Here is a 12,267-nt window from a genome sequence, read left to right as displayed (position 1 = left end):
TATCACTAGCAAATAGAAAATAAAGTTTAAAGGTATGTTTATAATAGTATAAAAAATCAAGTATATAGGAAGAACTTAACAAAAGATACGCAAAAGTCTGGTAGGAAAAAATATAATACTTCATTGAGAGACATCAAAGAAGATTAAATAACTGGTGAGATATATCATGTTCATAGATTAGGAGACTTGGTATTTAAACATTTCAGTTTTCCCCAGATTGATCTATAGAGACAATACTGTACTAATCTAAATCCCAACACGATTATTTTTGTGCAGCTTGACAAGCTAATTCTAAAATGTATGAGACACCCAAAGGGCCAAGAATTGCTAAGACAATCTGGAAGAGATACCTCTCCGAGATCATCTTATTCTACAGCTACAGAAATTAAGACTGTGTGATATTGGCAGGAGCATAACAGATGGGCCAGGGAAATTGGCGAGAGCTGAGAAACAGATCACGTTTGATTTAGGACAGAGGTGGCTCTGCAGATCAGTGGGAATGATAGTCTGTTAAATAATGATGCTGAGACACCGAGTTAGACAGTCGCACCATTTACAAGAGCACACTGCAGGCATCCACATTACACCTAAACGTGAGTGAAAAGCTGCAAAGCTTGAGAAAATAATACAGGGGATTATCTTTGGGACCTCAGTATAAAGAGGTGTTTCTTAAAACTAAAGCACACCAGTCCTAAAGGAAAAGATTGATAAATTTGGCCATGTTGAAATTAAGAAAGATCAATGATGCAGTAGAAAATACCCATCATACATCTAACTGATCAGGGACCTACATTATGCATATATAATAAATTCCTACACACTAGTAGGAAAATGGCAGGCAGCAACCCCACAGAAAAATGGGCAAAAGACTTTACCAGGTATTAATACCTAAAAGCAAAGATCTAAGTGGTCAATAAACATTTTCCATTAACATCACTCATGTTGTATAAATTGGTATAATTGCTTTGGAAAACAGTTTGGCATTATCTACTTATTTGAATTTGAAGACATATCCAGTGGCCCAGTAATTCTACCCCCAGGAACGTACTGTGGAGAAACGAGAGCACATGTGCCCCCAGGAGACATGCACAAGAAGGGTCATAGCATCTGTGTTACCCACAGCTGTCATTAACACTGGAATTGCATCAATAACTGGTTATTCCTACAATGGATCACCATACAACAACAAAAACAAACTTATTTATGTATGATGATGTAGTTGGATCCTACAGACCTTATTAAGGAAGCAAGACACAAAATACATGTAGTATGATGCCAGTAATAGAAAGTTCAAAAATAGGCAAAACTACAGTATATATTATTTAGGGTAGGCATGCATACACAGGTGATAAAACGATAAAGAAAAGCAAGAGAATACTATAAAAATTAGTAGTTCCCTTTGGGAGGAAGACAGGGATGGGTTGAGGAGGGTCCAGGGGCACATGCTGGGTAGTGGTTAAGAGGGGTGTTCAGTTTATAATTAAGAAATTGCACATTTATGTTTTATGCGGAAGAAAATCAATTGCTGACCACAACAGGAGATTGAGAGGTTAAAAAAAAAATTAAACCTGAGAGAAATTACAAGGAAGGCGTTTCCTTTCAATGAGGAAGGAGATCTCAGAAAGTGATAAGAAAGGCTAAAACTTCTGAATTTTTTGTTTTACAGACTTTTTAAAATTCTAGGTATAATTTACGTACAATAAGATGCATAGATCTTAAATGTTCACTTCAATGAGTTCTGCTGTTATATACACCCTTAACCTGCACCCCAAAACAAAATAAAATATTTCCACCACCAGGAAAAGTTCCCTTCTACCCCTTTTTAGTAGGCCTGCCACCAAGAAGCAACCACCTTCTCTCACCTTGATGTAGCCTGTTCTTGAACATCATATAAATGAGATGATGCTATATATACTCTGGTGTCTGGCTTCTCTAAAATAATATATGTATATTTTAGATTCATTCCTGGTTTTATGTGTAGCAGCACTTTGTTCCTTTCTTACTGCTAAGTAGTTTTCCATTATACAAATATACCACAATTTATTATCCATATCTTATGGACGGACATTTGGGTTGTTTCCAGTTTTTGAATATCCGTTAATGTTTAAAATGCATTGTTTTGCTTGATGTTTATGGCAGGAAAGTTTTATTAACACGCTAGGTTATTTAAGGAATTGGGCAAAATCATTGCAGAATTATAAGCTTTTATTCTCCAGAATAAAAGCTGGCAACATGTTTGAAGACAATAAATTTGGAAATAAGATAACATGTTTAAAAATACAAAGACAACTGGACAAACCTAGTAATAGCCCTCGTGATAAAATAGGGTGTGTAGTTTGGCGGCCGAGGGCCAGGCCTTTATAGCTGAACAGTTCTGAGTACAAACCCTGGTTCTGCCACTGCCTGACTGTACAACTTTGGCAAGTGACTTACCTCCTCTGGGCCTTATTTTCTCCTCTGGGTAGCAGGAATCACAGTGCCTACCTTATAGGGAGAATTTGAATTAAGTAATAGATTTAAATAGAATGATGTTTGTAAAGTACGTAGTTTAGTGCCTCATGCGTAGTGCGTGCTCAATAATAACGACTTACGAGTAATAATATAATTGCTCTTGGTCTCACCAGCTGACATCTCAGAGAAGGACCATTTTAGGTTTGGTCTTTTCCGATGTAAACCACAACTCTCTGAGTGATTGAAAAGTCTGAGAAGATCAAGCCCCCTCCCATCCTTACTATCCCATAGCCACCTAAGGGCCAGGGTCAAAGGGCAGAGGGCTGGGCCGTGCTGTTTTGGGGCCAGCACACCCCTGAGCAGGTACTTCACTCCTGCCATTCTCACTTGGCAGGTTACGGAAGTGTCCTTTTGGACTCTGTTACATGACTGTGTATCAAAAAATCTCATTCTACAAAATAGAACATTGGGATGACATTTCAGTGATCTTGTTAGCGCTCATACTAATGTTATTTTGCTTTCTGGGTGACACATCTTAGAGATGACATAGAACAGAAAACAATGTTTAAAAATCTGTTAAATATTCTCACTAAGAACATAAAAATGATCAGAGTGAGTAGAAAATAGAACTGGCAGAAAATGGAATCAGTCACTGTTTTGTTTTCTATAGTGTAACAGTTAAAAGAATGGGCTGCCGAGCTGGACTGATGGGCTAGTTCTCTGTGGCTGCATAGCAAAACTCAGTGCCCAAAACTTAGTGCCTTAAAATAACAAACATTTATGATCTCACGGTTTCTGAGGGTCAGGAATCTGGGTATGGCTTAGCTCTGGGTGCCTCTGCCTCAAGGTCACGAGGATGCAGTCAAGGTGTCAGCCAGGTGTGTGGTCTCATCTGAAGCCTCGCCCAGGGCAGGATCCTCCTTCAAGCTCACTCATGTCGTTGTTGGCCTGAGAGCCTTGGTCCTTCACTAGCTGTAGGTCAGAGGCCACCATCAGTTCCTTGTCCCCTGGGCCACTCCAAGGGGTGGGTCACCACATGGCAGCTGGCTCCCATCTCTGTGAGCAAGCGGGAGAGAGCCAGGCAGGGACTGCACAGGCTTCGCCACCTAGTCTCAGAGGTGATCTACCTTCACCTTTGCCACGCACGGTCTGTTATCTAGAAGCACGGCACTAGGTCCAGCCCACAGGGGAGGGGATTTCACAAGGGCATGAATACCAGGAGGTGGGGATCCCTGGGGCCATTTTTGAGGCTGCCTACTTCAGTCTGCCCTCTGGTTCCCGATGCATCGCATCCCTCCCACGTGCAAAACTCCTTCACCCTCTCCAAGCTCCCAAACATCTCATCCCATTGCAGCATCTGCCCAAAGTCCAGACGCTCATCATCTAAGTCAGGGCTGGGTGGAGATGAGGCTTTTGGGGGCAGATATGTATTATCTGTTACTGTGTAACAAATCACCCCAACATTTAGCAGCTTGAAACAAACTCTTATGTCACTGGAGGATGGGATCACTGTGGCTGTCTTAGTGGCTTCCTGCACAACTGTCCGGGTTGACGCCCTGGGTCTGCCACGTACAGGCTGTGAGCCCTGGAGTTAGTCATTTCCCCTCCGAGCTTCACTCGCTCGTCTGTACAATGGGGCTAATAATATTACTTACCTGATAGGGGTAATGTAATGATTAAATAACATACTTTCTCAAGTAATTAGCACAGTCCCTGCCACAGAGTAAATGCTCAATACATGATAGTCATTTATAATTAATAGTATTAGAATTGTTACTGTTTTTCCTAAGAGAAAGCTTGAGCAGCTTTCTCAGAATGTGGAGAGAAGAGGATAAAGGTGGAGACAAAATGTCTGGTCTCAGACACAGACAGTGAGAATCCAGCCCGAACTCGCAGTCACTCTTCAAGGAGTCCAAGGAGATCAGAAGCAACGATTAGAGTTTAAAAAACAAAACACACTAAACAAGAGCTGTTTGAACCTGCTGATTAAAGTATCTCACACGATCCGAACAGTATTAGACTGTCAGGATAGGGAAGGGCATGGGGGGCGCATATTTAGGGAAGGCGTTGTGGGAAATAACTGAGCCCCCTGGGAGTGACTGGGTGAGTCCCCCCTATCATACCTGCACGTGAGTGACCGCAGACCCGTGCAGTTTGGAACATTGCAAAGGGGAACTGTGACCACGCTGCCTTTACCGTTATCCACACAGCCTCAGGATGCAGGGCCCAGCTTTAGGCCCGAGCAGGACTCCCTTCCATGCTGTACTGTGACCAGCACGAGAGGAAACAGGTCCCTTCTCCTCAGCCCTGTCTCCGAATCTGAACCAGGCTGGGTTAGAGGGTTTCTGAGGGCCCTTATGCTGTAAAGGTCAGATTCAAGGTCAGGACCCCACTTACCATTCGGCTGTGCCCACAGCGCTGGGTACCGTCCGGGTTCGGCAAATGCGGCTGCATTACACTCGTGTTGGAGTGGCGTTCCCACGCAAACGTGGTGTGTCTGTCCTCCCTGCCCGGCCTCCAGCCCTGACCTGCCTCCCTACCTCCTCTTCTTCCCCACGCCAGGCCAAGTGCAGGAACATGGAACACGCGCTGCGGGAGAAGGCCAAGGCCTTCTGGGCCATGCGGCGCTCCTACGAGGCCATCGCCAAGCACAATCAGGTGAGTGAGCACGTGGGCTGAGCAGGGCATTGGGGCCACTAGGGCAGTCCGGGGGGTGGGGCGGGCGAAGGTGGGCTGGCCGGGTTTTGGCTAGCATCACCTACCAGGTAACCACTGACCAGAGCTGGCCTCCCTGAGCTCTGACAGCCTGCTGCAGCCTGGACTCCGAGTGTGGCTTCCTGCCCCGGCCCCTCTAAAGACCTGGGCGTGGCCACAGGAGCAGCTTAAAACTCCACCTGCGCCCTCTGTAAGAGAAACTTCAGCACGTACCTCTCCTCACCGTCTGCCCGTGTGACCTGGGGCTCATTAGCGATTCCTGTTTCCTCTCAGCCCCCACGTGCACTGCATCAGCGGTCCTGGCCCCCAGCTCCAAACACATCACACCTGCGCAGCTCTCCACCTCACTGCTGCTCCCCTGGTCCAGGTCGGCATCACTGCTCACCTGGCCCCTACCTGGCCCTTGCCCGGCCTGTGCGTCCTGCTGTCCTGGACTGGGTGACCTTGTAGAGAAACACATCAGCCGCGTCACTTCTCTGCTGCAAACTGCCTGTGGCTTCCCACTGCACTTGGGCACAACCCTCACTCCTTACGTGGCTAAAGCCATCGGACTGACTTGCCTTGTAGGGGACTGTATTTGGGGAGTGTCCATCTGTCCAGGTGGCAACACCACTTGCTCATCCTAGGCAGTGTAAACTCCTAGGCTAAGGACAACATGGTCAGCTGTGAGGCCTCTAGGATTCCAGCTTGATTGACGGTTTTCCTGTTAAATTCCATTAATCCTGGCCGATGAGAGAAGTGAAAGTTTGATGTTCACACCTTTGCAGTGAGGCTGTCCTTCACATTGTTGGGGGGGCAGCTGACTTTGCACTTGCTGATTTTTCCTCCCAGGGATCCCACTTTCTCGAACACAGCTGTTATCGGTCTTTTATCTGTTCTCATTTGCATTGCTTTGATTATTGGTAAGTTCTTTTTCCCCTTGGAAAATTTGTCTTTTCTCCTAGTGGATTTGTATTAGTAAAAGTGCTTTCTTTGTACCTTAAGAATAACAACAGATTGTCATTTATATTTCAAATATTTTTTTAGTTATTTCTTTTTCACTGAATCATTTCGCTTTTTCTGGTCATTGTCACTTGGTCAGTGAATCATTTTGTCATTGTATTTCCAGAGCTGTAAACATACAGACGGTCCCCAGCTTAGGATGGTTCAGTTTTTTGATTTTATACTAGTGTGACATCGATACACACTCAGTAGAAGCTGTACTCCAAGTACCCACACAAGCATTCTGTCTTTCACTTTCAATACGGTATTCAATAAATAACATGAGATATTCAACACTTTATTATAGACTAGGCCTTGGCTGGCTGTGGTAATGTGGTGGCGTGTGCCTACAGTCCCAGCTGCTCAGGAGGCTGAGGCAGGAGGATCAATTGAGCCCAGGGGTTTGAGGCTGCAGTGAGCTATGATCGTGCCATTGCGCTGCGGCCTGGGCAAGAGAGCAAGACCCTGTCTCTAAAAAAATAAAAAAAAATAAAATAGGCTTTGTGTTATACGATTTAGCTCAACCGTTGGCTAATGTAAGTATCCGAACCCATTTAAGGTGGCTAGACTATACCGTGATGTTTGGTAGGTTGGGTGTATTAAATGCATTTTCAACTTCATATTTTCAACTCATAGTGGGTTTGTTGGGACGTAACCCCATCATAAGTTGAGGAGCATCTGTATTGAACTTTAAATCTAAAGACGAGATTACTAAACTGCCATTGCTAGAGCACACATTTTGAGTTGTTTTTCCAGTAGTTGTCATGGAACTATATTTATTATATTTATATATTTAACTTTATTAACAGTCTTCCCATATGAAACCTCTTATTTTCTGTGTATTTAATTATCTCATTCTTTCTTTAAGGTTTCTCAGTTTCATATTATGCTCAGGAATGTCTTTCTCATTCCAAGATAAGGAATATTTCTTTGATTACATTTACGGTTTTGCCTTTGCCTTTTTAACGCTTTTTGTGGTTATGATTTGCGGTGTATAGTTTTACCTATAGGGTTCTCCATATGATTTCTTTCGAACATGGAGTTTCTTTACTAAGAATCTGGAAGTCCCTGGGCTGGGTGGTGGCGGAGGCTCCCTGCACGGCTGACCTCTGACTCCCGCCTGCTCTCTGCCGCAGGTGGAGGCTGCCTGGCTGGAGAGTCGGATCCGGCAGGAGTTCGACAAGCTGCGCGAGTTCCTGCGGGTGGAGGAGCAGGCCATCCTGGACGCCGTGGCCGAGGAGACGAGGCAGAAGCAGCTTCTGGCCGAGGAGAAGATGAAGCAGCTCACGGAGGAGACGGAGGTGCTGGCCCATGAGATCGAGCGTCTGCAGATGGAGATGAAGGAAGACGATGTTTCTTTTCTCATGGTAAGGAGCTCAACGTCTGGATTCAGTGACAGGGGCCAGATGTCAGGGACCAGCTGGGAGCCAGTGATCATCAATCCTGGCCAACCCAGTCTTCCCCGAACTTCCCGGGTGCTGGCCTGGAGACATATACAGGTGATGTGCTTTGTCCCAAAAGGCTAAAAAGACTAATTAGAGCAGAGTTCCTTGGGAACCTCTTATTTTTCTCTTGACTTTCTCTTTTTCCCCCACGCCCCCTGCACTCACTCTTGCTCTCATTTTTTGTATCTTGTTTCTTCTCTCTACCCTTTTATAAAACGGAATCCTTTAAGATTATTCAGTTATTTAAATTTTGGATTTAAATATGATGCCTTGGTATTCTTTCTTCTTAAGAAAAGGATGATTTTATTTTCTCTTTAATAATATTGAGTTCATTTTTACTGATTTCATTTCCACTTCATGAGTCCTTGGTCCTTACAGAGAAGTTTCTGTAACTTGAAAGCTGGTTTGTAAATCAGTGAGGATAGGGAGGTCTCTCTGCTCCCTGGAGAACAGCTGAACTCTCTGGAAAGGGGAGTCTTTTTGGAACAGAGTAGGCAAGGACAGGGACGTCTCTCTGTTCAGGCAGGTGTCACGTCCTGGGCCAGACCTTTGTGGGGTCTCTGCCGTATACAAAACCTTGAACTGTGATGTTTCCTGTCTCCAAAATGCCACCGATTATGAAATCATCTGCTGGGTTTTAAGAGCTGGGGTTCTTGCCAATTAGGAAATTGGACGTGTCGTCTTGCCCAGTACCCAGTGTACTTTCAGGAATGGTTTCTGGCTCTTTTTTTTTTTTTTTTTTTAAAAAATAACAGCTTTATTGAGATATAATTCACATACTACATTTTCTCTACATCAGTGTCTTTGTTTTTTCCTTTTTTTCCAGAAACACAAGAGCCGAAAACGCCGGTAAGTTGCTAAAGCTGGTGGAGGGGAGGGGAAGAGCAGGCAGGATACCAGGGGTGCAAACTTCAGCGGCCCTGGGGCCAGGCAGGTAACATAGCCATTTGGGTGCGACACAGAGGGAATGGCGGGGCCTGGCCAGGCGGAGAGAGCCCCTTCCACAGCATCCTCAATCTGGTTGGCGCTGGGGCAGAGTGTCGTTCTCCTGAGTGTGGAGGGTCCCCATCCACCGTGCACAGAGGGAGAACATGGCTCGTAGTTCTCAGTGGGTCATCCAACAGCAGGCTTGTTCTTGGCCAGCCCCCTGCCTCCGAGAGCCCCAAGCCACGCTGGTTTGTGTTGACGGTTGTTGGGTTCACAGGGCTGAATGAGGAAGAGCTGTGTCCCAGTCAGACCTGTGCAAAGATGGAAGAGAGAGCTTGGGGCAGTAGTGAATTCGCTGTGCTCTCTACTCACTGGCGGTGTGCGAGCAAAAGCCGGATGACACCTTGGGACTGGTGGACTAGAGCACCCTTAGGGTCCCTTCCAACTCAGACATCCCATGAGCCAGATGTGTAAGTTTGGTTTCTGCCCACGAGGATAGCAGCTGTGGCGAAGAACCTCCTATTTGTGTTTGTCCCAGCTGGGGCAGGGTGAGCCCTCGTCCTGGGTCCTGAAGGGCTGTAGCAGCCCAGTAGGCCCCTGGCCTGTTTCCCGTCTGAAGTCCCATCCAGTCTTGTCTTGGGGAAGGCGGCCAGGAGACTTGGGACCGAGGCGAGGGAACGAGTCCTGTTGCCAGATTCCAGTTAACCCAGTTTGGCAGAGGATGCATGGCCCCGGCCCTGCCCGATACCCGGTTCTCCTTCCCAGACTCTTCTGCACCGTGGAGCCCGAGCCCGTGCAGCCGGGCATGCTCATCGACGTCTGCAAGTACCTGGACTCCCTGCAGTACCGCGTCTGGAAGAAGATGGTCGGGTCTGTCGAATCCGGTGAGCGGGGGCGCGGGCAGGTGTTCTGAGCATGCGGGGTGGTTCCAGAGAGCCAGCTGGACTCCTCTCTGCCAGGCCCCACCTGCTCAGAGCTCCCTCCTCGTTCAGCTCATCTCGCACCGGCCCCTCCCAGGCAGGTCCTCTGGTCCCCTTCACTCTGGCCCGACAGTCCTACCCTCCTGGCATGACACCTTCCTATGGGCATCCTGACACTCTGCCACCTCTTCAGAGAGGGAAACCAGCTTCCCTGTCTGTTCAGAACTGTGTCACATATATGATGCAAGACTTCCTTGCTCCAGGGTCACCTCTCCCAAGGGGACTCCAGCCCAATCCAGCCACTGTGTCCTGGCTATACAGGGAGGGCTGCCAGTGACCCAGGGGAGTGGCACGTGCTTTTCTCAGACATCACAGGGTCCTGGGAACGTGATGAGTCCCTGCGGTATAGTTCCCTGTGGCTGCCATAACAAAGACCACAGACTGGGGGGCTTAGAATGATAGAAATTTATTCTCTCACAGGTCGATCTCTGCCTCCGCCACCACGCCCCGTTCTCCCCTGTGCACCTTCGTGTCTCTTCTCTTTTTATAAATATCCCAGTCATTGTGTTGGGGCCCACCCTTCTCCAGCCTGACTTCTTCTTAACTAATACATCGGCCATGGCCCCATTCCCAAATAAGGCCACATCCTGACGTACTGGGTTAGGATGGCCTTGTATCTTTTGCGGGGACACAGTCCAGCCCTTAACACCACCCCTCAGCTCTGGGCAGCTCCGTGCATGGACGGAGTGGGGCTTGGGGTCGGCGTGCCGAGGGGAGGATGTCAGGTTTGCTGATTTCCCCGTTTCCCCTCTCTCGCAGTGCCCTTCAGCTTAGACCCCAACACCGCGGCCGGCTGGCTCTCCGTGTCCGACGACCTCACCAGCGTCACCAACCACGGCTACCGCGTGCAGGTGGAGAACCCGGAGCGCTTCTCCTCGGCGCCCTGCCTGCTGGGCTCCCGCGTCTTCTCGCAGGGCTCCCACGCCTGGGAGGTGGCGCTCGGGGGGCTGCAGAGCTGGCGGGTGGGCGTGGTGCGCGTGCGGCCGGACGCCGGCGCCGAGGGCCACTCGCACAGCTGCTACCACGACACGCGCTCGGGCTTCTGGTACGTGTGCCGCACGCAGGGCGTGGAGGGGGACCACTGCGTGACCTCGGACCCGGCCACGTCGCCGCTGGTCCTGGCCATTCCGCGCCGCCTGCGCGTGGAGCTGGAGTGCGAGGAGGGCGAGCTGTCCTTCTACGACGCCGAGCGCCACTGCCACCTGTACACCTTCCACGCCCGCTTCGGGGCGGTGCGGCCCTACTTCTACCTGGGCGGCGCGCGGGGGGACGGGCCCCTGGAGCCGCTGCGCATCTGCCCGCTGCGCGTCAGCGTCAAGGAGGAACTGGACGGCTGAGCTGGCCCAGCGCTCCTGGCGCTGCCCGGGTCTGTGCCACGGCCCTGTTTCTCTTCCTGCGCCCTCCCTAGTGCCCGCTCTCCCCTGGGCACCGCTCTGCCCCCGCCTCCTGGCCGGGTCTTCCTCCCGTCCCGTCTGGTCCTTTTCCGTGACTCCAGGCCTGGCGCCTCTCTCTCTCTGTTTGGTCCCTTCTCTGCCCACAATAGGAGCCATCCAGGGGGTACCTCGCTGTGCCAGGCTCTCCCCAGAGTCCTGGCACCTTCACGATATAAATTTTCTGAATCCTCCTTCCAGGATTTCCGGGGATAATGTTTGCTTCTAGAACGGGCTTGTTTTATACTGTAGGTTTTATAGTTATCCATGTATGGTGCGATCAGCCAATCGCGAGACGACTGCCATTGGAAAGATCGTTTGTCACTCACAGTCCCTGGAGGAGGGGTCAGGCCAGGCCACAGGGCACATGGGAAATACTGGGTTGGTCAGGGGGTGGGGGCTAGGGGGACCCAGGGGCGAGAGACTGTATGGTGCTTTTCTCAGGAAGGAATGGGCAGGGCAGGGGAGACAGGCTCAGGATTGGCTTGCTGGAGTGATTTTAGCAGCTCTGGGCACAGTGGCTGCCACTGGTTGTCTGACACCTGGCGCTGGGATGGTCAGGACAAGGGAACACTGGCCTGGCCAGAGAGAGCCCCATGAGAGCCAGATGCAGGAGGCGGTGGGGGTGCAGCCCTGGGTGGCTTGGTTTGCTGCAGCCGAGATGTTTGCCAGCCTGGGAGGGGCAGTCCCTCCAGGGCCAGTGACGCCCCAGATGCCCGAGCATCAGGGATACAGTAAATAAGAAAACATAGTTCATGCGGGGCTGCTGCTGTGGCTCTGGGACAGGACTCGGGGCTCAGCTTCTCTTTCACTTTATGTCAGTATTTTAAAACTTCTCTACGGGTCCCCCCTCCCCACCGGATCAGCTCTGATTTATATCTATACCTCTTGGATGATTTCCTCTGAACAGAGGGTTCTGGAGCACTTAAAAACAAAATATTTATAACAGTGGCGTCGGCCTGTTCCCCAGGCCTCAGTGTCCTCGCCTGTGGATGAGATGGGGCTGGACCAGGACGTCCTTCTGTGGTTGCTGGGGAAGAAGTTCCTCTGGCTCATTCTCATCAGATTCTGACAAGGGAAGGAAAGGGGCGCCCTTTTTTGGTTAGGAAGAAAGGAAAGGGGTGCCACCCAGGGGTGGCACCATGGTTGTGGCCCTAGACGCTTTGTGAGCGGGAGGGACACAGGTGCCGCCTGCTCATCTCTGCTGACCTCAACCTGCTCATTCTTGCTCTGCTACTTGCGTTTTCATCCCACATTTCTTCTCTCTCCACGTGCCTGCAGGCTCGTATCTGTGCCTGGCCTCTCTCACACACGCCTCCAGAGAGTTTTTAGTTTTCA

The 12,267-nt window shown here is 49.4% G+C and overlaps 1 protein-coding gene across 1 annotated transcript in view; it reads left to right on the top strand.

The window, feature by feature from the left end:
- TRIM35 (tripartite motif containing 35) overlaps positions 1-12,017 on the top strand; it is a 19,116-nt gene extending 7,099 nt beyond the window's left edge. The window contains exons 2-6 of the mRNA XM_012662948.1: positions 5,014-5,109; positions 7,284-7,514; positions 8,419-8,441; positions 9,285-9,403; positions 10,259-12,017. Coding sequence (XP_012518402.1) covers positions 5,014-5,109; positions 7,284-7,514; positions 8,419-8,441; positions 9,285-9,403; positions 10,259-10,836 — 1,047 coding nt within the window. The 3' untranslated portion in view covers positions 10,837-12,017. The remainder of the gene's footprint in view (positions 1-5,013; positions 5,110-7,283; positions 7,515-8,418; positions 8,442-9,284; positions 9,404-10,258) is intronic.
- The last annotated feature ends 250 nt before the right edge of the window (positions 12,018-12,267 follow it).

This window comes from Propithecus coquereli, unplaced genomic scaffold (genome assembly GCF_000956105.1).
Source record: "Propithecus coquereli isolate 6110/MARCELLA unplaced genomic scaffold, Pcoq_1.0 Scaffold79, whole genome shotgun sequence".
NCBI lineage: Eukaryota > Metazoa > Chordata > Mammalia > Primates > Indriidae > Propithecus > Propithecus coquereli.
The sequence above is the reverse complement of the archived record's forward strand: the minus strand, read 5'-3'. Positions and strand labels throughout refer to the sequence as shown.